This window comes from Aedes aegypti, chromosome 1, assembly GCF_002204515.2.
Source record: "Aedes aegypti strain LVP_AGWG chromosome 1, AaegL5.0 Primary Assembly, whole genome shotgun sequence".
In the NCBI taxonomy this organism is placed as follows: domain Eukaryota; kingdom Metazoa; phylum Arthropoda; class Insecta; order Diptera; family Culicidae; genus Aedes; species Aedes aegypti.
In genome coordinates this window covers 276,212,584-276,238,683 of record NC_035107.1, presented here as the reverse complement: position 1 = coordinate 276,238,683, position 26,100 = coordinate 276,212,584, and the positions used below count along the sequence as shown (strand labels likewise).

The window sequence follows — 26,100 nt, the reverse complement described above, 5'->3', positions numbered from 1 at the left end:
AATCACTAAAATTCCCATAATACGCTCCACATTGCCACATGAATTCAATCTAGGCTATTTTGGCTCATCGACACCTCATTTTTTTCAATCCCATAGATTCTTACCACAGTTGTGTGGTTGTAGGATGCCCATTGAAATCTGAAAAATTATAAGATAATCACAAGAATCCAAGGGATGCCAACGGCAACTTAAGCATTTTTACCGGAATCCACAAGTTACCACTGATTTTTTTAAAAAAATCTGACCAAAACTTGAGGATTGCAACTAGAACGCGTTTTCCGATCAACTTACTTTCTAGATAAAGTTAAACTTGAATCGAATTTTCGCGTATTTATATAGTTCTAGTCTGAACCATGATCTTATAAACCGAACAATCCGCTGTTTGATTAAGGTGAAACTCCTTTGAATCCACTAATAACTGTATAAAAGTAGTGGTACACAAAAAATATTCTCCTATTTGTTGGTAATGCAGAAAATAACAATTGATAAGATGTTGTTGCCAGTAATCGCTACTTCAATTTGAGTTTCGACTAAATAAGATTGCTTGATGTCATACGTAACCATTAACGTATCTGACAGCCCTGCAAGCGAGCAGCCGGCGTAAAATTAGAAAAATAAAAAAGGCGAAATGCTGTGATCAAGTGATTGTTTTTAGCACGGTTTGGTGAATTTTTAAGTTGTTTTCATCAGAAATCCACCAATAATTGTTCTTTAATTACCAAGTAGTGAAAGTAAACTGTGTTGGAGGTTCTAAGTTTAGTGAAAGTGGTAAAATTCGGCGAAAAGTGTTCTTCGTTCGCAGGCGGATAAGTGTAAACAATTTTAGCAAAGTTAAACGTCCGCGTTAGAAATTAGCACGGTTCATGAAATTTCCACCAGCTACTAGTGTTAAAACTACGGAAATCGTGAAGCAATAGTGTTCTGATGTCTCGTTAGCAATTTGGGAGTGAACTTAGTGTAGGTAAGTGAAATATTTTGAGAAATAATGTGGACTTCCAGAAATGTGTTTGTATATGTGAGGAAGCCATTTTCACTGCCATGACAGGGATTCCTTCCTATATGTCCTTAACCTCTGCTGCCGACAGGTTCTGCACCCAGAGCTGGTCGGAAGTGAAAAATTGATCCGGATGTGGACGGTGTTGAAAGCGTCTCTGGTGGGTCTCTCTACTGCTGCCGACAGAGCATGTTGTCTTATCTATAGCTATTGTCATCACAATTATCAAAACTAGTCCTAGTTCATTACTGTTCATGATTTGCATTTATTAGTTTCAATTTATTTTACCGTACAGAGAAGCAGCGTAACATCTACCTAGCATAACAGAAGCGACTACTCGCTCATGGCAGATCTTGAATACTTCCAGTTTATTCGTTTCACTATACCAATAAATATGTACACAATGTTCGACTTATGCGGTTTGCTCTATTTCTGGCGAGCATTTTCAACAGATCCTTAAAACAGAAGCCTTATCATTAGATGGAAACTTATAAAACGGAGGAAGGGATCAAAACCCATAAATTTGAGGAGATAACCCAAATAGCGGTTAAATGCATTTACTGGAAAGTTTCGTTTGACTTAGCATAGGATTTTAAACTTAAGAGGACAAAGCTAAAGATTACTAGTAAGACCTAATGAATTTGGTTTTTTAGCGTTTTCTCTCTGCACCATAAGTTAGAAGCGATGAGAGTGTGGAGGTGATGGTATACGATAACGATTGGTTCAACCTAGCAGCTAGGAAAGAATGAAACTCTACGGAGTGAAACCAGTTACATTAGCTTTGGAAATTTCGTTTGTATATTCCACGTAAGCTTGTGTTGAGGACTATTTAACTTAGTTTGGGTACAGGAATTAAATGCTACTGAAGTCTAGAACTAACAGAAAACTACACTGAAAGCAGCAGATTCACACATTCGGTCCATCACTCACATGCAGCCCACAAACAAATTCGTTTCGATTCGATTAACTTCCACCCTTAATGGCGTAGCTGTCCTGCTAGCGTACAAGATTTACAGCAGAATCGTGCATAGTACTTGTGATTACAGAAGCGAGCCTGCACGATCAGCGCGCACTTGGCCAGGAATGGATTGTCCGTGCACCCGGCCGGGATGTACACACCTGTAGTTGGGAAAGAAATTCGATGAGCATCTTATGGAGAGCAAATTTGGTTATCGCGGGACGTACCTTCCACCCGGATGGTGTTTTCCTCGAACGCTTCGGAGTGTTCGTTCCGTGCTAGACATTTGTACGATCCCGAATCCGACGGGAGGGCCCCAAATACGTTCAGTGTGTGGTCGTCTTCGATGTAGATACGGTTGGTGGGTTCCACAATTCGGCCGTCCTTGTACCAATTTACCGTGGGTCGCGGGTAGCCATCGACCTTACAACCGATGGTGATGTTACTGTTAGGGGCAAACTGTGTTCCGTACGGTAGATCTTGACGGGCCGATACCGGTACTAATGGGGAAGAGAACGTTTGAGATTAGTGGGATTATAGAAGTATGAATCGACGCAATTAGTAACATTCGAATGTCGAACAAAGCGTGACAAGTTAAGGCTGACGAAACTTACCTGGTTCAGGGACATACACTGGTGGAGGAGGAGGCGTGTGGACTACCGGTGGAGTTGGGCGAGGATATTGAGGGGGGACAGGCCTAGGTCTGTAGGTAGGAGCGTGAGTAGGACGGGTGTGGACAATGTAGCGGAGATATTTCTCATCTACCGGATCGGCAATTTGGACGGGACCATAAGCCTTCAGCGTTACGGTTCGGGAAATACCCTTACCGGCACCGGAGTAGGCTTGACACACATAGGAACCCAAGTCGGACAGTCGCACACGAGTGAATTGAAGGGAGTAGTCACGATTGATTAGCTTTATTGGCATCATAAAGGTTTCCCTCCACCATGTTACGATTGGTTTCGGATAGCCACCGGCCGGGCAGCGAAGCGACGCCGGTTCATTCAATTCCACCACCTGAGTAGCGTTACTGTCACCCACGATGTAGGCATCCCTCGGGACAGGGTCTGCACGCGTTTTTGTGTCAAAATGTTAAGAGCACGTGCACAATGGAATTTAAGCGTGTGGGTAACAGAACAGTTTAATACACCGCAAAACCAAGCACCAAATTAGTGTAAAGGAAAGCAGAGTCATACAGGAAAAGTAGAAAAGAAATTAGAAATGCAAACATTTGTAAAGTAAGTTTGAAATAGCACAGTTGTAAAAGCCATTCACATGACGTTCGGCAGTCATGTGTAACTTACCGTTGACCTGGAGTTTGACCTCTCTGAACACTGGTTCGCCAACGCCATTATCGGCAATACACACATATGTTCCACTGTCAGTGCGATGTAGCTGAACGATCTGTAGATCCCCGCTCGAAGTCAGTACGAATCGACCTTGGTTGGTGTTCAACTGTAATCAATGAAATCCATTAGCTTCAGTCATTCTTGTACATGGTCACTTCAACTTACGACAACTTCTCCCTTCTTCCAACGTATCGATGGCGGTGGGAATCCAGTAGCGTAGCATCGCAACGTTGCAATGCCGCCCTCCTCTGATTTGATGTCCAGATCTTCGTCGGGTACGGTCTCAAGGCCTGGAGCCGCGGCTTCTCCTGTTGGATAGGACGGAACGGGCTCCGCTGGTGGCTCTACAGGTGGAACACAAACCGTAGCACATCCAGCTTGGCAGCACTTGTTATCACTGCGACAGTCGGCATCCGTTCGGCAAGCATCCTGACAAACCGTTGCGTTAGCCAATCGAGGACATTCGCCTTCTTTGCTGGTAGGTCGACAAATAGCGACAAACGTGGCTCCATCTCGGTAGTCGCTCTGCAGATCCACGGCGCATTCAGTTCCAGCCGGACATCGCACGGCAGCACAAGGCTCTTCGCAAGAGCATCGTTCACAATCGTTGTTTGGATCGTACGATCGGGCAATACCGTAGGGACAATGGATCTGCCGGCACTCCTCGTTGTAGCTCTCGCAAGGATCGACTTCGTTTGCGACTGGAATATTACATAGGGTAGGTTAGAATTCCATGAATCACTGACAGAATTACGGATTAGTCACGAATAGAATAGATTTTGAAAAGGAAATCGATTAGCAATGACCCATCTCCAAGAAACATTTCGACGGAAAACAAGTAGAGAAGGAAGTAGAGGAATACCCAACACGTGGTTGATGGTTGATCATGAGTTTGCCAATGACAGAACGAAGCCGATGCGATGATGAGCGATGATCAGGATCCAAACTTACGCTCCTCGTTGGACCTGGCAATATCAGCGTCGCAATACATGCGACACTGATCGTATGAGTGGAAATTATTTCCATTCCCGTCGCATCCGCTGTAGATGAATGCAAAACAAGTTTCCCGATCCGAGTCGTAGTACCAACGTTTTTGGTAGTTTGTTTCCTCGGAGATACTGCAGAGGCCAATTCGGGGAGGAAGGGTACACAGATCTTGGACGATAATTTCTTTGTTGGGAATATTCGATTATTAATCGCGAGGGTACTTTTTAGTAAATTCAACGGAACTTCGGTTCCGCTGACCCGCCCCTAAATGCTGACGCAAATATAGAACTTCCCTAATACGACGACCAATACTCACCATGCTTATCCACGCAAGTCGATTCGCACTCTTCCGCGGTAGCAAATCGGTTTCCATTGCCTTCGCAGCCGCTGTAGTTGAATGGATGACATGCTCTCGTTCGCGTATCGTAGTAGAATCTCGGAATGGCTTCTTCGCATGGTCCGGCATCCTTGGCATCCTGACAAACATCTGGAAGTGAAAGTTAGCATTCTGGTCAATACTGTTTCACGTGGATTCAATATCAAATGCCTTACCGACTCCTCGATATTCTCCGCATTGCCGTTCACACTGCTCTTGCGATCCAAAACGGTTTCCATTGCCACCTTCTCCGCTATAATAATTCTGTTCGCACAACGAGCGTTCCTTGTTGAACACGTATACGATATCCGGATGGTCTCCGGTGCCGTATTCGTACGGTTCATCGCAAACATTTTCAGTCGGCTGTGCTGGGCGTTCTGGCTCTTGTTCTCGTTCCTGTTCTGGCGGAGGAGCCGGTGCTGTCCTACATTGTCGTTCGCAGTCCTGTTCCGTGTAGAAGTTGTTTGCATTGCCTTGGCATCCACTGAACGTGAATGTGTGACACCGTTGGCTGCGCTGATCGTAGTACCATCGTGTCTCATTTTCTTCACACCGTCCGTAGAATGGTCGCAGTGTACAAGCATCCTCAACACTTCCGCAAGCACTTTCGCATTCGTCGTATCGTTCAAAGTTGTTCTGATTTCCACCACAACCGGTGTACGTAAAGTCCACGCAGATTCCCGAACTGCGGTCATAATGGTACCGGCGTTCGTATTGCTGACAGCTTCGGTCACCGGAGTCCACGTCAAGGAAGCAATACCGACTGTCAAATTCTTCTCTTTGAGTGGGTTGCTCAGGCTGGGCAGGTTCTGGTGCCTTTGCTTCACCCTGGACGCAACGGTTGACACAAGCCTGTTCATCGACAAAGTTGTTTCCGTTTCCGCCGCACCCACCGTAGTAGAACTGTCGGCAGCGAGATTCTTTCGTATCAAAGTACCAGTGGGCAGTATAGTTCTGACATTCTCCAATTTCCGCAGGCAAGAAGCAGACGTCCTTCTCTGGAAAGGATGCATGGGACGAGAGAAAAAAGAAGTTCAAACTTTGGGATCTCCACACAAGCCATTTGCTGAGTTAGTTGTGAATTCAGGCGGTATAATCCAAAACACAGTCAACGATTAGAGGGGTTGGAATAAATACGGGTTAAGAATTTTGGTTCTTCGTCGTTGGAATGTGTAACAATAAATGTCCGAATCGGAAGAATTTTATCGCTACACTTCAGATGGTAGTAGCTTCTTGGCCAGAACAGTCTTTTTCAGTAAGCATAACACATTCCATCCCAAAGCGTGAGGTTACTTCAACGAAAGAAGAACTGCAGCGGCTACTTACCGACCTTCGGTGGACACTGCTCTTCGCACTGGTCCAGCGAGATAAACTGGTTATGATTGCCACCACAACCGGTGTAGTAGAAGGGCATGCATTTATTATCGTCCCTGGCAAAGTGCCAACGGGCCAGCTTGCCATCACAACTGCCAGCCTCCATTGGCATTGTGCAGCTCGCTAGTGGTAGTAGTAGTAGTTATAGCAGTAGTGTTTCAAAGTACAGTTAGAAGTTTTAGGAATATTGCTATTGAACTTAGCCGTGGGATGGTGTTTGTTTTTTTTTGTATTTTATGGCGATAAAATGATCAAGCTCACGAGCTAAAACTATGATTAGGGACACCACAACCATAACCGAAACAGATATACTCATTCCACAGCCATAAGCAAAGTAAACGAGAAAGTACTTACGCTTGTGAACTCCAGGTTTCTTGCAATGGTAGTTGCAGGAACTCTCCGTTGGATAGTTGTTCTTGTTGCCCTTGCAGCCGCCGTAAAGGAATGGTTCGCAAGCATCACGCGCCTTTTCGTAGTACCAACGTGCAAATGTTCCATTGCATGGTCCAGCTTCCATTGGTTGATCGCAAGGTGCTAGAACGGAAACATTCTTTTTCATACCCTGTTCAAAATCACCAAACTATGTTCATTCCATTATACTTACGCATCGCATCGTCAACCACGCAGGTGCCCTTGCATTCTTCAAGCGTTTCGAACCGATTGGCATTACCCAAGCATCCACCGTACGTGAACTGAGCGCACGTGTTCCTATCCGTATCGTAGTACCACATCGGGTAGTATCCAGTGCACGGTCCGGTAATCTTCGGGAGCTGACATCTGTCCTTTCCATCGGGCATTTCGCAAACATTCTTACAGTCTTCAGCTGTGTCGAATCTGTTCTTGTTTCCATCGCATCCACCATACCAGAATCTTCCACAGCCACCGTATTCCACATCGAAGAAGTACTTGACTGTGTAGTTATGACAGGTTCCCATGTCCTTCTTGAGGACGCAAGCCTTCTGCGGGGACTCGGGTACCAGTTCGCAACCTTCAAATTTGTTTCCTTGGGCTTCGTTGACACCATCCGGACAACAACCGTACTTGCTGGTAGCACATGTGCATCCTTCAAAGTTTGGTCCCTGCGCAGCTGTTTGTCCGTCCGAGCAACACTTGAACTCGCTGTACGAGCAGTGGCATCCATGATTGTGTGGTCCCTTGGCGGCAGTGATTCCATCTGGACAGCATCCAAATTGGAACGCATGGCATGGACATCCGGCGAAGTCAGGTCCCTCGGCCTCAGTTTCCTTATCTGGACAACACCCGAATTCAGCATACTGACAGCCGCAACCCATGTTGTCGTGGCCTCTAGCAGACGTCTTATTATCTGGACAGCATCCATATGGCGAATACTCGCATCCGCAGCCTTCCAAACTTGGACCGCGAGCTGGGTTGATATTATCTGGGCAGCAACCATAAGGCGTCTCCAAACAGCATCCCTCCCTGCTCCAACCGTGAGCTGGCGTTTTACCATCCGGGCAACATCCAAACGGCTCTTTGACACATGAAGCACATCCCTCTTCGTTCGGTCCCGTTGCTTCAGTAACATTATCAGGGCAACATCCATAAGTCGAAGCTGCGCATCCAGCTTCCACCGGAGTTTCCGTAACTTCTTCTGCGGGTTTTTCTTCCTCTGGCTCCTTAACTCCTGGACATCCCTTATAATTCGGTCCCTTGGCTTCGGTAACCCCATCAGCACAACAACCATGCTTGCTAAGCACACAACCGGCCACAGTTGTGGTTTCCACTGGGCATCCCTCAAAGTCGTTACCCTCAGACGGGGTAAACTTGTCTGGACAGCAACCGAACAGTGTCTCGGCACATTCCGATTTCGGGCAGCCTCTATTTTTGGGGCCCTTCGCCGGTGATACGCCATCGGGGCAGCAGCCATGTTTGGTTTCCTTGCACGTTTCTGGTACCGGGCATCCCTCATCGAACGGTCCTGCTGCTTTGGTTTTTCCATCCGGACAGCATCCGAACTTGGACTTCGCACAAAGTGGCGTTTTTGGCCTTGGCTTGCATTTTCTTGGTTTCTGTTCCTTCGATATAATCGAGGTGAGTGTATAAGGCGTGCTAGATTCATCGTCAGCATCTCCTCCTTCTCGAACCCAGATATCGAAAGTGCTACTTTCCACATCGGTGCTCGAATCCGTTGACGAATCGCTAACGTCTGTTGAACTTTCAGTAGATGCTTCACTCGATTCGGATGCATCGCTGACTGAGGACACGGTTGAAACAGCTTCAGTACTAGATGACTCTTGCGTAGAAACTGTTTCTTCGGTAACGGTGGATTCCGTTGGACCAGTGGATTGAGTTTCTTCCATAATCGTCGTTGCATCAGATGATTCTGTACTTGAGCCTTGAACGGTTGAGCTAGAAGCATCAGTAGCTTCAGTAACATCAGATGAGTCGGTAATATCAGATGCATCTGTGCTGCCTTCTGCGGCAGGGGTGGAGCTCTCAGTTGAGAAGTCTTCGATGATCTCATCATCCGTTGATAAATCTGTCGACGACTCGGTAGAGGATTCTGCTGTAGTACTCTCAGCTTCAGATGATGCGGCACTTGAGCCGGCGGTAGTTCCCGATGATGTTTCAGTAGTAGATGCATCTGAAGAAGCGGCAGATGACTCAGTTGATGAAGAAGATTCAGTTGTTGAACTGGAATCCGTTGAATCGGATGAGCTGAATGGACTAGAACTTTCAACGGTTGTATCGGATATGCTGCTAACTGATGAACTTTCGGTTGTCGTATCAGCTGAACTGGAGGATGAAGCGCCTTCAGTAGAAGATGCAATACTACTGCCTTCGGTGGCAGCTTCGGTTGAAGCCGATGCTTCAATAGAAACGGCAGTTGTGTCAGAGGCACCAATTCTTGAAGACTCAGTACTAGTTGCTGAAGTTTCCTTAATCGATGATAGCGATTCCAATGTTGGGCCACCCGAAACACTATCTGAAGAAGCAGTTGCTTCCGACGCGTCACTTGACGCATCGACTGCTTCCGTAGTTATCTCTTCATCATCACCTGATCCCTCCCCTGTTGCAGGTGAGACCGATTCTCCGAGACGAACATCAATGTCAAATCCAGATCCTTCAATAGTAGACACATCCGTTGCTGTATCGACTTCAGTTGCGCCAGTTTCAAATCCAGTTGCATCACTCAGCATCATTTCATCGGTCTCAAGCGAAGACTCCGTTGTGAACTGTGTGGATTCCAGATCAACACCGTCAACAAGTGTACTATCATCGGTAACCATTAGAACATCATCAGGCGACTCGGTTGCCTCTTCGTCCTCATCTTCGCACCATTCTTCATCGTCATAATCATCCTCTTCCAATGGCTTGCTTGTCACATCCACCGGAATGATTTCGTCATCTGTGCAGTCGTGACTATTACACGACTCTGTACTCAACTCGATAGTATCCACCTTGCAGTTAGTCTCAGCCACTACACTTCCGTTTGCAATGCATAATACCTTTCTAGACATAAATCCTCCACCACACGCCTTAGAGCAATCCGTCCACGGTCCAGTGAACCATTGTCCGGGACACTCTGCCGGTCCCTCACATTCTCTCTCATTCTCTGGCCTCAATGCCGCATCACACTTATAGTCATCGTCCGCACGCTTCAACGACTGACCGTCGAACACTCCGCATACCACCGATCGCGTTTGTACACCATTACCGCAAACAGCGGAACATTTGCTCCACTGGGACGTAAACCATTGGTACTCGCAAGGAGTTGACTTGCATTCGCGTTTCAGCTCCGGCAATTCACGGTTCGCGCAGAACTTGTTGTCATATACCGTTCCCGACTTGGAAGCGCAGTACACCGTTCGAGTTTCCACCATCGAGCCACACTCTTCGCACTGTCGTTGAATAAGATTATCAGATTCTTTTCGATAGAAATTTGGATGATAGAACTTACCCCACTCCACGACGAAGCGATATAGTCGACGCCTTCGCAAGGTCGCAGCATACAGGTTTGCTTTTCTTCCGGTTTATCGGTAACGCATTCCGAGTCGTCTAACACCGTGATGCGTCCGTCTTCCTTCCGATAGCAGATCACTTTCCGTGATTGTTCGCCTTCGCCGCACAATTTGTTGCACTGGAGAAGAACGTACGTTGAACAGAATGTTCGTCAAACAAAAAAATATGATTAACTTACAGGAGTCCACTTGCTGACGTACCACTCCGGACAGACGGTTCCTCGGTTGCACTCCTGCTCTGTAGCTGGCTTGTTGCCTACGTGTTCTAGACAGACGGCGTCCTCAACCTTTTCCGAAACTCTGGAATCGATATTGCGTGATAGTTTATCGGTGAATCGGCTACAATGTTCGTATACTTACCCTTCAGCGTTTACTTGTTCGCAGTGCACATCTCGAGTTTGCTTGCCTTCGCTTCCGCACGGCATGGAACAATTACTCCATGGTCCTTCACTCCATTGTGGTGGGCATGCTTCCAGTGCACATTTCTGCGACTCGGCCGGTCGTGCCGTTGCGTCGCATAAACCTTCTTCAACTTGTTTCAAAGTCGTTCGACTATTGCAGGTCACGTTCCTGTGCTGAATTCCACCGCCGCAACTTGCCGAACACGGTTCGTATGGCGTGTAGGTCCACGAATAGGTGTCTGGCTCGTCAACTGGCGCGGCCTGGGAGGGTACGCTGTATTCGTAGCTTACCCCGACGTTGCGGTCTTGAGACAGTAAGACCAAATAGACGGCTTCGCTGGTTGGTCCTAGGCAGGTCAACTTATCGGGAGCAGCAAAACCTTGCGGCCTTCGTTCGTAATGCCAATCGCTTCCAGCGAAGTGGATCGCTCGTGGAAAGTCGATACGGTAGTTGCCGTTCAGATGGTAGAAACCCGTCAGGTTTCGAATAGCTAGGTAATTGTTGGATGGGCCGCGTTCGCTAATTGCGACGTTAGTTGCTCCCGATGGGATCAACAAGAGATCGTTGTAGCCAACTTGAAGATTATTGGCGTCCAAAAGTCCAGTAACAGTTTTACAACCACTTCCATCTCCCTGGCAGGTTCGGCACTTGTCCTCTTTGGCGTTGGATCCGAGCATCATGTCACATCCAACTGCTTGACAAGTTCCGTCGACGCAGACATCGAAGGATTCGTCATTACACCGGGTACCATCGGTTACCTTCGCTTTGTGGCGGTAGTAGAATCGCTCCCCAATGGGCATACAGTTGAGCTCGCAAGGGTTCGGAGCTTTCGTGTATGGCACCCACTGGTACCGGTGGTTCTCGAAAGGAACACTGTTGAACTCGGAACATTGCTGCTTCCGGAAGTCCAGTTCGCCTTCCGGACAGTCCTGTGGAAAAAAACAGACACTCATTGATACGTTTTGCGATTCCGTACGACCTGAAAGAATTCAATTTCGTCGAGTGAACCCAAGCATGATAAATTGTCATCATTATTCATGTATTTCGGAGCGGCGAAAGAAGACACTCCATTCGCAAGGAGGCGTCTCCTGACAGCAACAGCAACGGGCCACACGCTTCTTCTCCTAATAAACCAATCTCAGAAATTGTTTCCATTCTTGCCCTGGGCTTGGAGTGTGTGTGTCTGTGCAGTAGGAGTGAATCGCGAGCCCCAGTCTGGTTCTGCAAGCAGCACAATGATGTAATAGAGGGTTCCTTTTGCAACATTGACCAGGAAACGTCGGGATGCCGGTAATGGAATCATTTCTTTTTTGTTGTGCGCTATGCGAAACATACAAGAAAGGGTATGGAACCACTCGAGAAAGTTTTAGTAGCTTTTCTGGGATTCTTGCGGAAATTTTTGTAATTTTTTTTTTGAAGAATATCTTTGCAATTCTTTTGGAAATCCTACTGGGATTCTTCCGGGGATCACTCTGAGATTCTGCTCGAAATCGTTTTGCGATCATTACATGAATTTAGATTTTTTTAGGGAATCGCTCTGTGATTCTTGTGGAAACCCCTTCAGTTTTCTTCCGGGAATGCTTTTGTAATATTTTCAGAAATCTCTCTAGAACTTTTCCGAAAATTTAATTTTGAAGTCGTCTGGAAATCTCTATGGTATTCTTTCGGAAATCCATCTGAAATTCTTTTAGATATCTCTCTGGAGTTCTTACATCATTTTTTTTAGATTCTTCCAGAAATTTTCTTAGGATTCTTCCCGATATCTTTCGAGAATATTCCGGAAACCTTTCCGAGATTCTTCGTTTTGAATTTTCACAAAAATCCCCTTGGAGTTCTTCCCGATACCTTTCGAGGATTCATCCGGAAACCCTTCAGTAATTATTCGTTTGGAATTTTCTAGAAAATCTTCTTGGGATTCTTTCGAAAAACCTTCTCATTTTCTTTCGGAAATCCATCTGAAATTCTTCCGGAAATACCTCTGATATTTTCGAACATTCTGTTGTGATTCTTCCGGAAATTTCTCTGAGATGTTTACGTTAAAGGATTATTCTTGCAATCTCCAGAAATTTCCCATAAATACTTTTAGATATCTCTCTGGAATTCTTACATCATTTTTTTTAGATTCTTCTGGAAACTTTCTTATTATTCTTCCCGATATCTTTCAAGAATATTTCGGAAACCTTTCCGAAATTATTCGTTTTGAATTTTCCCAGAAATCCCCTTGGAATTCTTCCCGATACCTTTCGAAGATTCTTCCGGAAACCCTTCTGTAATTGTTCGTTTGGAATGTTCTAGAAAATCTTCTTGGGATTCTTTCGAAAAACCTTCTCATTTTTTCCGGAAATTATTATTTCGGAAATAGATCTGAAATTCGAGATATCTTCCAAGGATTCTTCTGAATATTTTTATCTTATATTTCAGGAAACTCTTCAAGTCGATCTGCTTCAAAAAATCACTCCAGAATTATTCCAGAAATTACACTAGAATTGTTTGACAAATCCCACTGAGATGCGCTCATAAATCTCCATGGAATTCATCCGGATATCTTTCAAGAATTTTTCTGGAAATCCCTCTGGACGTAGACGACCAACTAACGCAAGACGTTTCATGTTAGACTTTTTATCGCGAGTTCTGATTCCTGAATTTTACTTTCACCCGATTCAAGTCTAGTAACCATTGCTACACTGAGGAAACGGAACGTATGAGGTACATAAGAATTTCTTATGGAATAACGACATAAGAAGTGTTTTGTTCTTCATTCGAGAATCTTATAACATTCCACAACAGACTTATGAATTAACACTCATTACATAGACAGATATAATTCCATAAGAAACTCTTTTTGGATATCAAACGCATTGATCATTGGCATTTATAAGACAATCTAATGGAGTACGATTTTCTTAACAATTTCATACGAAAATCTTATGGATTACGTGGAGAGATGCTAATAACAAAATATTCACGATTGAGATTCATAAGCGCGCGTATGACAATGATTAGTAACACTTGTGAAAAACAGTCGACTTTCTATCAAAAACCACGTAAGAATTGCATACGAAATTCTTTTGGAATAAAGACATAAGAAGCATCTAATGAGACTCATAAGAAAAACTTGTCAACTTCCATCGATCATTGCGTTCATAATACAAATAGGTATAATATCATAAGATACTCTTATAAAGGATCATAGATATCAATTATGGAATTCTTTAGGACCATTATGTATTTAGAGAATCGCTCTTTGAATTTAGGAAAATAAAGATATTCATAAGATCTCTAATGATAACGACAAGAATTTCTTGTGAATATCGGACGTTTTGTGTTTCATAAGAATCTTATGAAAGAGAGAAAACCAGTCAAGAAATCAATTCATCAATTCGTTCTCTTATGAAATTCGTACGCAATTTCTGGCTCAGTGTAGGTGAATCGATCTGCTCCTTTCATTCTTTTCATCCCGCCATTGGCAGCGCATGCTGTTGATTCCATCCGCGTCAGCAAAGCTTTCCCTGGGGTTACCAGGCACCCAGCAAGCGAATTTCAACACATCCACCCGATAACGATGGTAACCCCATTTTCACCGGGAAAACACTTCCGAAGAAGATGAAGATGCACCGCGTCCGTCGTCATTTGTTGAACGACACGTTCATGTTCCTAAAGGGCATCCAAAACAGTCACCTGGTATCGTTGCTTCATGAAGGTATCAACTGCTGAAGTCGTTGTTTTGTTCCACAACCACCCATCAGCGAACCGAACGGTTTATGTCGGTCGGCGTCGACGTTGTTTTGTGTACAACTCCATCGAGTTCCACTATCGCAGGGTTGGTAGCAGATCTGTTTTTGGAGACTTGGACTCTGGTTTAATGCAAATCTCTAAATAGACACTATTGTTAGTTCTCTCAAGTCTCTATTTAATTCGAAACGGTCTCTAAAGTCATTTTTTTCCCCTTATTTTGCTTGCAGTAAATCCTGTTGAAAAACTCTAGAGGTTCCTAATGAAACTCCAGAGACTACTACACGATTGTTCCACGGGTATTTTTTTTAATAATTTCTAACGATATACTCTCAGGGACGTGATCCCAGAAATTCCTCTAGTAATTCCTCCACCTAGTATCCCAGAAATTCTTCCAGCGGTATTTCAAGGGATACCTAGACATTATTTTTTTTTTCAGAATATGCTCCAGGAAATCCTTGCGCACTCCAATGTACCATTTTGACGCAGGACATGTCTTGAAAGATGTAGCGCAATCAAAAGTAAAGCAAGTAACCTAAAACAAAGCTCTTGAAAGAATTCCCTCGGAAGTTCGTAAAAATCACTAAACGAACTCCAGAAGAAATCTTTGGAGTATTATTTAAAGCAATCTTTGGGCAAATTCCTGACTTAATTTTGGGGAAAAAAATCTTATCTTCTAATTATTTTTAGGTTTCTTTTCGTTTTCTTGGTTCCAATTTTGGCTTCTTTTTGCTACTTATTACTATAAAGTTCCAATTTTCAAGTAACTTAGTCGCTACCAGTCCTGCCATCCACAACGTTTTTTCTTCCATCTTTTCGGATGGACTGGGTGGATGGTCCTCCCTCACCATTCAACGGAATGAATCGAAAGCCATTGAATATGTGTCTTTGACATAATAAAATTTATCGACACAATTATTGGCTTTACCCCGGGACCCGGACCCGGTTCCCATCCGGCGGGGACCCGGATTGCATCGTAGTGCACGACGCCGCCCCCTTCGGATGGCTGGGGAGTTTATTCGAAAATTGGATCTGTTAGTGCAGCTACTACCTAGTACTATGGGACGGCTGCAGGGACGGACTCGCGAGCCAATAGACGACGACCGCAAAGGAGGAAGGCCACGTGGGTGGAACAAAACCGGTAACTGATATGCGATTATTTGTTTCCACCGGAAACAGACGATGCGGTGGTTTTGATATGAGGGGAGGTGTTTTTTTCTCTCGTTCGAAAAGCTTTGGTCTATTCTTTGCTAAATTCGCTTTTTTCGCTACTAGGAATGTTAGGTTTGATGGGGCGGGATGGTCTCTTTGGACTGGTTTGGTGGTTCCACCTGGAAGATATTTTTTTCGGTTGCCTATCTCGGTTGGCAGTTTTGTTTTGGTTTGTAAAAGATAACTTTATTTGTTGGATAGGTGCCGAAGCGGTTATTGTTCAGGGTGTTCTAACCTTCTCATATCAGGAAATAGATACACGTTGTAGCTGAACCATCTTGATTTATGTATTTTTCGCGAAGAACAGGAAATTGTTAGGAAATTGCTGAATTATGATACTACTTATCATTGCGGTGAAAATTAATCGAAGCAACACCTCACCCAGACAACCAGAATGCATATATAACGAAATCACCTTTTGCGTTATGCGATGCTTATATGTACAAAGTTTCACGTATAAGATGCTGCGAAAAAGCCTTATACGTACAAAAGTGGAGGCGATATACGTACATATATTGTATGATCAAAAATAACATGCAATGCGAGTGTGTAGATTTTGTTGCGAACTAATCTGTACTCTTATACGACTTGATTTATCATAACAAAAAATATTTGACAGCTGCTACGGATTGATACGACTTACTTTGTATAAGTATACGGGATGAATCGAATTGTACATATGCACTCAAAAAACAGCGTTTAAAGCGAGGAAACTCATTGATGAAACGATTTCACCCACCCTGTAGTGCGGGTGTGATGCAATGTGTATAAATAAACGACTTTTCACGTAAACCGTTATGCGACTGCTGGTTGTCTGGGCAACTTTTCCAGAGTACTGTACAAGTACTGTAACAAGTCTGAGGTATCGGATAGTCAAGTACGCTGAAATTTGTGATTCGATTAGTCATCAGCGAGTAATCGATCAATCAACTTTCAAACTTGAACAGTTGACTTTTGCTCTTTATTTGTGCTCCAGAAAATTCAAGGGTAGACGTTATATGGAAGACTGGCAGAGCTATTACTTCCATGATTAAAATTCAAATATGAGATTAGTAGCTTTAAAAAAACACTGCCGAAGTGAATCAAAAGTGCCAAGAATAGGATCCGGCTCTTTAATTATTTAGGTACTTGTTTTATAACTGCTTTAGATTCCATGTGAATAGAGTTTGATCAAATCTACCTAAAATCTCCTGTACGATGTATCACTTTGAAGATACTACGTTCATCTATAAACAGAAAACTTTTCATGTGGTATAATATCGATAGATCTCCAGTATTCCGTATTCATCCCGCCACAAAGATTCAACATTTCCTAATTGCACCAATCAAAGTCAATCTGCTCGATTCAGTAATTCCCAATCCGATTACGGAATGGTGCGGCCTCGGTCTTTGACTCCGGGGTGGCCTTCACACGGCTTGAACCCCGCAGCAACCGAACCGTCATCGTCGTGCCCAGTCAGTACGGCCTGGGTACATAAAACACATGTTTGCGTTAAATGGTTCTCCTAAATCTCTTTCCGCGCGATGTTCATCACCGGTCCTCTATAGATCAACTATGGGCGTGTGCCTTCTCTGCAGCTGCTGCTGTTGCTGTTACACGATTAGCGCGAACATAAACATTAATCCGAACGCGAAAGTGCTAAAATGGCTCTATAAACATCATCATTTTCCTACGCCGACCCGGGTGCGACCTCCCACCCAACGTGGCCGGTAGGTGGCAAAAGGGTCGGTCGATGTTAACTCTGTGTTTCGCATGGTAGCTCCAGAACTACAATGAATTTCGACGAATTCGAGACTAGTCGAATCACTGAATACTATGCAATAGTTACTAGATACTAGAATATGTATCCCTACTAGTCGAATAGTCAAAAAATTGATTCTATAATAAAACTATTGATACACAATCAATTTACTGTTGAAATACAACTTTTTTGTAACTTATTTCAGAAAATTTTGCCTATTTGCAACTTTGTATGTTCAATTTTTTTTATAAAAACACTTTTTTTTACTGTAAAGAAATAGTCGATTAAAGTCGTGGGAAAGAAAGGGTGAATTCAAAATCGTTTCATATGATGTCACTTTAGGATTCTTAAAGGACGTTATAGTGAATCGTGAATCGTTATTGTTGGTTTGGTAGGAAATTGAAGTTCCTTGAAATCCGGATATCGAAGATCACTGTAACAATAAGAGATGGGGTTGTACAAAACATTAGAAGTCAAAGTACAGTTAGCAGTGAACCTCACTAGTTAAGGTTATACTACTCTTAAGGAAGTGTGAGTGAGTATCAATATCTACACGTCAATCAATAGAGCTTAGTGACATTTGAACTCACGAAAACTCGCATACGCTCGTCATGTACAGTTTGTTTTTGTTTTCCCTCGATTAACTTGCACACGCTTTTCAGACTCATCAAAATACATATGAAAATATTACCCAATTTAAAAAAAATATAACCAGATTTCGGGTGGTTTTCGAGACAGAGTGCATATTACCCTCCGAGTTTCACAAACACATCTACACTAGGGCACCCATACCATTGAGCGTGATAACCACTATACTAAGTTACAGCAGAGGCGCTGTCATCTCGTTGCAGCTTAAATTCATGTCGAAACCGCGGATCTTCAGTGCATCGAAGAGTATGCGAGTACTTCCAATGAAGTTGAGAGATTTGCAGTTCCACGTACCGAGTTTCCAATCGCTATTTCATTTTCGTCGCTGTGGTCTTTGCGGATTGTTCTGGTCCGTATTCGCTCGTTGACGTTCCTGTGCTAGTGTATTTTTACGGTTGGCTTGCAGGACCTGATACCAACCCCCTAGATTTCCGAAAGACCTAAGAGTCCTTCTCTGGCACTCGGACGATGATCAGCCGCCCCTGACATGGGGAACAGACGCTGTTGTGAGCCACTCCTAACATGGAGAACAGACGCTCCAGGTTTGCGTTGCGTTGCGTGGTAACGGAGTATTTCGTAGATTGCATACTAAAACTGTCATGTTAGAAACTTTACAACACTTATTCCAATTGCTTAGCTTAGCTTAGCTTAGCTTAGCTTAGACTGACTACACATATCAATGGTTGCTATTCCGTGATTGACCGAAGTCAGTGAAAATGCACAAAGAATCAACTAGAAGTTCGGCTGGGATTGGCCATAATCTTCTTCAGTGTGCATAATTCAGTGCCTCTATTTATACAGGGTCAATAACGGCGCCGGCCACGTCCTTGCAGTCAGGTGGGATTGGGGGAAGGAATGTTAGTGTGTAACCTTTGCTTTTTGGAGACCGTGTTTGCCTCTGCATCTCCACAAAGGCTACTGGGAGGGATGTTTGTTAATGGGGAGGATCGTTGGGTCATAGGATTCACTTTGATAAGCGATTAGACCATGATAAACAATGATTTGTGAGATATATACATACTTATACGTAAATATAATATTTTCATTTGATATGAACAATTTCTATGTAGAGGAAAATAATGCCGACACTTGAGGTGACGAACCATTCAAAGTTTGTTGAACAAATACCTAAATGTAACATTCCTACAGCTGTCAGGACGAAAGCATGTGTTATTATATTTTACTCATTTGAAAAGAAACAAAAAACTCGATTGGTTGGGACATCATAGAACACTCTTATTATTATGCCGACACTTACAGTGGCGAACCATCCAAAGTTTGTTGAATAAAGTGAACCTTTCGCAAGTCTACACTTGTAGTGTCGAACCATTCAAAGTTTTTTTTAATTACAAAAATAAAGGTATATAAAAGGTGTTCTGAAAAAAAAAATGTTAAACATAAATAAATCATGAATCAGAGTTTGTGTCGACACTCACAGTGACGAACCATCCATAGTTTGTTGATAAATCATATATTTTATAGATTAGAAATAGTAGCATGAAACGAGCTCACCAATTGATCCGTTATCCTTGACTGAGCAGCCACAATCCACTTTCGGCTTCACTCGTTTGCTCGGCTATAAAAAAGCACTCAGGAAAAAAATAAGCGCGCGACCCAAAAAGAATAAAAAAAAACTGTTCGGGCTTTCTTGACGCACTGCCCAGGAGCAAGCGTCAAGGTCGAAGGATCAAACAGAACTAACCGATCGCGGCACTTTTTCAGTTACTCCAACCGAACTCACCGATCACGCCACTTTTTCACTTACGAGACCGACGCGCGACATGTTTGATCCTGCCCTCGTCGCTTGCCCCGGGAAAAGCAAGTGTCAAGGTCGAAAGATCAAACAGAACTAACCGATCGCGGCACTTTTTCACTTACGAGACCGACGCGCGACATGTTTGATCCTGCCCTCGTCGCTCGCCCCGGCAAAAGCAAGTGTCAAGGTCGAAAGATCAAACAGAACTAACCGATCGCGGCACTTTTTCACTTTCTTCAACCGAACTCACCGATCACGCCACTTTTTCACTTACGAGACCGACGCGCGACATGTTTGATCCTGCCCTCGTCGCTCGCCCCGGCAAAAGCAAGTGTCAAGGTCGAAAGATCAAACAGAACTCAACTCTACAGAACTCCTTTACAACACTTATTCCAATTGCTCATGGAAACTATTTTGGATCAAATAGTTATCCAATCGGAAGTCAGAGATGCAAAGACATGATAATTTCCATTGCCAGCCACGCCCATCTTCTCGGTTACGAGGAAAGAAAAGGAAAATGATGATATGACACCCAGGGCAGGCAATCTACACTAGGGCACCCATACCATTGAGCGTGATTACCACTATACTAAGTTACAGCAGAGACGCTGTCATCTCGTTGTAGCTTAAATTCAGGTTTGGCTATCCAGCGTTGCAAATGGGAAAAATAACTGAAATCTTCAATTTAATATCCCATTCTTGTTCCAACAAATTGAGTAGATAAACAGTACTCGGCTGAATAGGGCAGCGAGAACTGAAGAACAAGGATTCCATCGCACAAAGGAAAGGCATCTCGACGAAAGGGTCATAGCTGATGCACAAGATAATATGGACCGAAACGATATGTGAAGATTTTATGCGATGGTGCGCAGCACAATACCGAGCCAGTGCTCACCATGTGCATTGGTCGTGAGAAGTATTTACTGGACAATGAAAGGTGAAAGGAACACTTTCAGTAGTTGTTGAACGGTGCAAATGGAAACTTAGTTGGAATTGTTAGTAAAGACACGTCTGATTGTGAACACGTTTGAACAGGGAATTTTTTTTTTTCTATCTTTATTAACGAGATTTTAGCCCTGGGCTAGTTCATCTCGGGACCAACGGCTTTACTTCCCTTCCGAAGGAAATCGTCACTGAAAATTTTTAGTGACTATCTCGGGGATGGGATTTGATCCCAGGTCCTCGGCGTGAGAGGCGTGTGTTCTAACCACTACACCAGGTCCCTCCCCTTAACTTGAACAGGGAATGATTTATTGGGATATTATAAATTCATGCCTTACTTCAACTCAACGTCCCCCTTAAGCTATAATTTGTTAACTCCTAGCGATGCCCTTGCTTCCAATAACTTTGGGGCTGGTACCGCTTTGGTGAGGATATCTGTCAGTCGATCAATCGAAGCGACATGTTTCAATCGTGTGGTCTTCTTTTCTATCTGCTCTCACACAAAGTGATGCCTTATATCAATATCTTTGCTTCTTGGAGAATATCCCATCTCTTTCTCCACTAGACTGATGGCACTTTTATTGTCGCAGTTGATCAGGAATGGTGACAAGATTCCTTCAAGCTCAGCAATAAAGCATCGCCACCAAAACGCTTATTGAGTCACGGCTGACAGTGCCATATATTTCGCTTCAGTAGTGGAAAGCGCAACATCAGGTTGTTCAGGAACACATATCCGCTTGTAAAGCGCCTTGTGCCCACATCATTTCCCCAATCAGCATCGGTGTAATCTTGAAGTTGATTGGCAGTATTCTTTGCATAAGTGAGGTTCCATGTTTTTGTTCCTTCTAGATACCTCAAGATACGTTTCGCAGTGATCCAGTGAGCTTCATAAAAACCACTCACCAGGTTCACACCACGACAAATATCTGGTAACATTGAGCATGGAACTGCAAACCGACTAACTGCCGAAAATGAATTTTCCTCATTTTATCGCGTTCAGCTTTATTGGTTTGTTACTTCTGATTGGGATCCAAGGGTGTTTGTACCGAACATTCAACCATTTTGCATTTTCCAACAATTCGTTTATAAAGCGTTCTTGAATTCGTTTATATAGCGTTTTCCGATAAATCCTTCTCCTTTGGTAATCTTGATTCCCAGGACTTGCTTTGCCTCTCTTAAGTCCTCCATTCGGCATTTCTTGGCAAGGTCTCGTTTCACAGCTTCGATCATTTCACCGTTGATGGAATAAAAAAATCATCAACGTGTATTGTCACGATTAGAACTTGATCTCCTTCAATGAAATAATAAACACAGGAATCAAATTTTGATCTCTTCAGACCCATTCGTTTTAATTCGCTGTCCAGCTTGAGATTCCAAACGCGGCTGGCCTGTTTCAATCCATAAAGCGCCTTCTTTTTCAACATACACACTCGGTTGTTCCATTTTTCAATCCTTCAGGCTGTTGCATGCAAATTTTCTCGTCTCCTAAATCACCTTGTAAGAACGCGGTAACTGCGTCTATTTGATGAACTTTCATGTCGAACTCTACAGCCATGGCCATCAGATACCGAATTGTTGAATATCGGAAAACAGGTGAATACGTCTCGGTATAATTTACGCCTTTGATTAGAGAACAGCCTTTCATAACCAGTCTCGCCTTGAAACGTTCGATCGATCCATCCGAATTGGTCTTGATTTTATGTACTCATTTATTTCGTAATGCTTTTCGGAGTTCTGTTTGGTCTTTCGACCTTGACGCTTGCTCCTACGGGGGCGAGCGACGAAGGCAGGATCAAACATGTCGCGCGTCGGTCTAGTAAGTGAAAAAGTGGCGTGATCGGTTAGTTCTTTTTGATCCTTTGACCTTGACGCTTGTTGCTGGGCAGTGCGTCAAGAAAGCCAAGTTTTTTTTTTCCTTTTCGGGTCGCGCGCCTTTTTTTTTTCTGAGTGCTTTTATATAGCCGAGCAGACGAGTGAGGCTGAGAGTGGATTGTGGCTGCACAGAGAAGGATAAAGGATCAATTGGTGAGCTCGTTTCATGCTACTATTTCTAATCTATAAAATATGTATGACTGCACATTTTATCGTTACAATTGTGGGACGTAAATATGAATTTTCAACAGACTATGAATTGTTCGTCACTGTGAGTGTCGACACAAACTCTGATTCATGAATTATTTATGTTTCACTTTTTTTTTTAATTTTCAGAACACCCCTTTTTACCTTTATTTTTGTAATTAAAAAAAAACTTTAAATGGTTCGACACTACAAGTGTAGACTTGCGAAAAGTTCACTTTATTCAACAAACTTTGGATGGTTCGCCACTGTAAGTGTCGGCATAAGAATAAGAGTGTTCTATGAAGTGTGTACCAATCAAGTTTTTTGTTTCTTTTCAAATAAGTAAAATATAATAACACATGCTTTCGTCCTGACAGCTGTAGGAATGTTACATTTAGGTATTTGTTCAACAAACTTTGAATGGTTCGTCACCTCAAGTGTCGGCATAATTTCCCACTACATAGAAATTGTTCATATCAAATGAAAATATTATATTTACAAATAAGCATGTATATATCTCACAAATCATTATTTATCATGGTCTAATCGCTTATCAAAGTGAATCCTGTGACCCAACGATCCTTCCCATTAACAAACATCCCTCCCAGTAACCTTTGTGGAGATGCAGAGGCAAACACGGTCTCCAAATAGCAAAGGTTACACACTAACATTCCTTCCTCCAATCCCACCTGACTGCAAGGACGTGGCCGGCGCCGTTATTGACCCTGTATAAATAGAGGCACTGAATTATGCACATTGAAGAAGATTATGGCCAATCCCAGCCAAACTTCTAGTTGATTCTTTGTGCATTTTCACTGACTTCGGTCAATCACGGAATAGCAACCATTGATATGTGTAGTCAATCTAAGCTAAGCTAAGCTAAGCTCATTTATTTCGTAATGCTTTTCGCCCAGCTGGTAATTGCGTCATAATCCACGTACGATTTTGTATCAGCGTTTCATACTCGACGTTCATTGCATCAATCCATTTCTCCCCGCTTCACAATATGTGTTAGACTCTTGCTGTCCTGTGAAATGACAAGCTTCTGAGAATAGGCACTGTAGGTTACCTCATAATCAAAATACTTACCTGGGTGTTGGCGCTCCCTCGCGCTGCGCCTTACTTTCTATCGGTGACACTGAAATTTGCGGAAGGAGCGCAGTAATGCTAGCTGGCTCCACAACGGTTGCATCGAGCTCATCAACGGTCGATTTGCAGCCGTCCATGCTTTCTTCGTCACTTCGATCATTTTCAGCAACTGCTGGTGTTACATTCGGGTTTGAGTCTTTTACACATTTTTGCTCCATGTTATTTACGTGTACTGTTTCTACTTGATCACGATCACTACTACTCATGCTTTCATCGATGATAATCACGTCTCTGCCTATAAATACCTTACCAATCTCCGGATCATACAGGGTAGCCCTTTGAATTCGCTGCATATCCAATGAACAAACTGCAGTAAACTGCAGTTCCAACAGCTTCCGCTCAGAACCGCTTGGTTGATTCGGCATCGAATAATAAAGCCCTAGCTCGATCGGTTCATCCTCTTTGCTAAACCATTTTGTTCGGAATCTTATGGAACTGTTATGTCGTGTAAAATGCCGTGTTCTCGAATGTAACGTTCAAAATTGCTTCCAACATACTCCTTTCCATTTTTTTATTCTCATTTGCTTAACCTACTGAAAGCTCCTCTTCGCCAGCTTGTGCATCACCAGAGAGAATTCAAATGAATTGTTGAAGGTAGTTTTTGGCAGTGCACACCGCATAAAAACAAAGGCGCCACTGTATATGGGATTTAACATTGTGACAGCTTTGCTGTTCTGTCAAACACACAAGGCTACGCTGGCGCTATCTATGCTTTCCATAGCGGCCGAGTGCTAAGGACGATCTTCGGCGGCGTGCAGGAGAACGGCGTGTGGCGGCTAAGGATGAACCACGAGCTCGCTCAACTCTACAGCGAACCCAGTATCGTGAAGGTAGCTAAAGCTGGAAGGATACGCTGGGCAGGGCATGTTGCAAGAATGCCGGACAACAACCCTGTAAAGATGGTGTTCGCCACGAATCCGGTCGGAACAAGAAGGCGTGGGGCGCAGCGAGCTAGGTGGATGGACCAGGTACACCAGGACCTGGAGAGCGTGGGTCTCAGTCGAGGATGGAGAGAAGCGGCCATGAACCGAGGGAATTGGCGAAATATTGTTGGCGAGGCTTTATCAAGATAATTGATGTAAAGCCAAATAAGTAAGTAAGTAAGTAAGTAAGTAAGTAGCGGCCGTTTTGGTTATTTTAATTATCCATTGACAGCTGCTCGTTTTAGTACAGAGTCCGTGTACCTATTCTTCTTTATCGATTGAATCTATGGTCTTATCCACTGGTGTACTAAACTAGCTCGGTCGAAGAATTTTGACACTAGAGCGGGTCCAGATCACGTGGGGACCATACGGGAGCGTGCCCCGCTCAAGTGTCACAATTCTCAGACCGAGCAAATTTAGTACACCGGTGGATTAGACCATGGTCTTATCCACTGGTGTACTAAACTAACTCGGTCGAAGAATTTTGACACTAGAGCGGGTCCAGATCATGTGGGGATCATACGGGAGCGTGCCCCGCTCAAGTGTCACAATTTTCAGACCGAGTGAATTTAGTACACTGGTGGATTAGACCATATGTGGATCTGATCTAAAGTTGCGCCCCTCTTTTACACTCTACCATCGCCAGTAGATGAAAGAGCACGTGGTGTTGGGTATCAGTCCAGAGTAAAGTCCATTGTTCCTTGTCGTTGGTCGATTACCGTGTTATCCGGCATGTTCGCCCAGAAAAGGGTCAAGTTGTCAGTCCACTTTCATACGGCTTTGGAACGGGTGGAGTTCGTGTCGTTTTCATGCGGACTGGCGAAGGCTTTTTTGTTGGGGGAACTGGAAATCAAACCCATGACCATCCGCTTATGAAGCGAACATGCAGCTAACTACGCCACATTGCCCAACTCCTCTTCATTATCGGTCCTAAATAGCTTCAATATCTTACCAGTTTGAGTCTCAACGTATACTTTGAAAACTTGGTAAGCAGCCAGTACTTCTTCCTTCGAATTAAAAAAATTGTATTGGCTTCTTGAACTAGACTATAGTTGATCGGTTCAATACTCAAACAAATTGTAGCCAGATCTCGCAAAGAGGCTTCTTCATCGACCACAGCATCGTCCGTAACATGCACAACATTCCAGTTTCCTTCCCGTATGAGTACCATTTTCACTCCGAACGCCCAGGAGCTGTAGTTCTCTCGTCCTCGAAGTCTCTCCGTAATGGGCAAGGAAACGCTGCTTGTGAATCTCTGGGTTGTTCTGGATCTTTCAACATGAGATCCATCCGGTAATCCGAAGCTACTTTCCCTGGTTGTGAACTGGTTTGAACAGGGAATGATTTATTGGGATAGGAATAGGGGGAAATATAGTTAACGACTGTCCAGTTTTGGACCCACCGACCATTGGAGAGGCTAAGCCTATAAGCAAGCTGAAGAACGTGAAAGCTGCTGGGAAGGACGAAATCCCGATCGAACTTCTCAAGTATAGCAAGCCCAAGTAACATTGGTAG

General features: G+C 43.7%; 1 protein-coding gene across 5 annotated transcripts in view; it reads right to left on the bottom strand.

Annotated features, from left to right (window-relative positions):
* Positions 1–1,235: 1,235 nt before the first annotated feature.
* The window catches only part of LOC5572409 (papilin), a 352,322-nt gene continuing 327,457 nt past the window's right edge, over positions 1,236–26,100 (bottom strand). Inside the window, exons 6-19 of one of the 5 annotated variants that reach the window (XM_021837871.1) lie at positions 10,382–11,352; positions 10,201–10,321; positions 9,961–10,140; positions 6,643–9,901; positions 6,393–6,572; positions 5,991–6,161; positions 4,841–5,662; positions 4,605–4,775; positions 4,253–4,471; positions 3,467–4,002; positions 3,257–3,407; positions 2,567–3,019; positions 2,180–2,452; positions 1,236–2,113 (exon numbers count right to left, since the gene is read on the bottom strand). In XM_021837871.1, coding sequence (XP_021693563.1) covers positions 1,971–2,113; positions 2,180–2,452; positions 2,567–3,019; positions 3,257–3,407; positions 3,467–4,002; positions 4,253–4,471; positions 4,605–4,775; positions 4,841–5,662; positions 5,991–6,161; positions 6,393–6,572; positions 6,643–9,901; positions 9,961–10,140; positions 10,201–10,321; positions 10,382–11,352 — 7,650 coding nt within the window. In that variant the 3' untranslated portion in view covers positions 1,236–1,970. The remainder of the gene's footprint in view (positions 2,114–2,179; positions 2,453–2,566; positions 3,020–3,256; positions 3,408–3,466; positions 4,003–4,252; positions 4,472–4,604; positions 4,776–4,840; positions 5,663–5,990; positions 6,162–6,392; positions 6,573–6,642; positions 9,902–9,960; positions 10,141–10,200; positions 10,322–10,381; positions 11,353–26,100) is intronic. The other 4 variants (XM_021837874.1, XM_021837872.1, XM_021837873.1 and 1 more) reach the window with 4 other exon arrangements.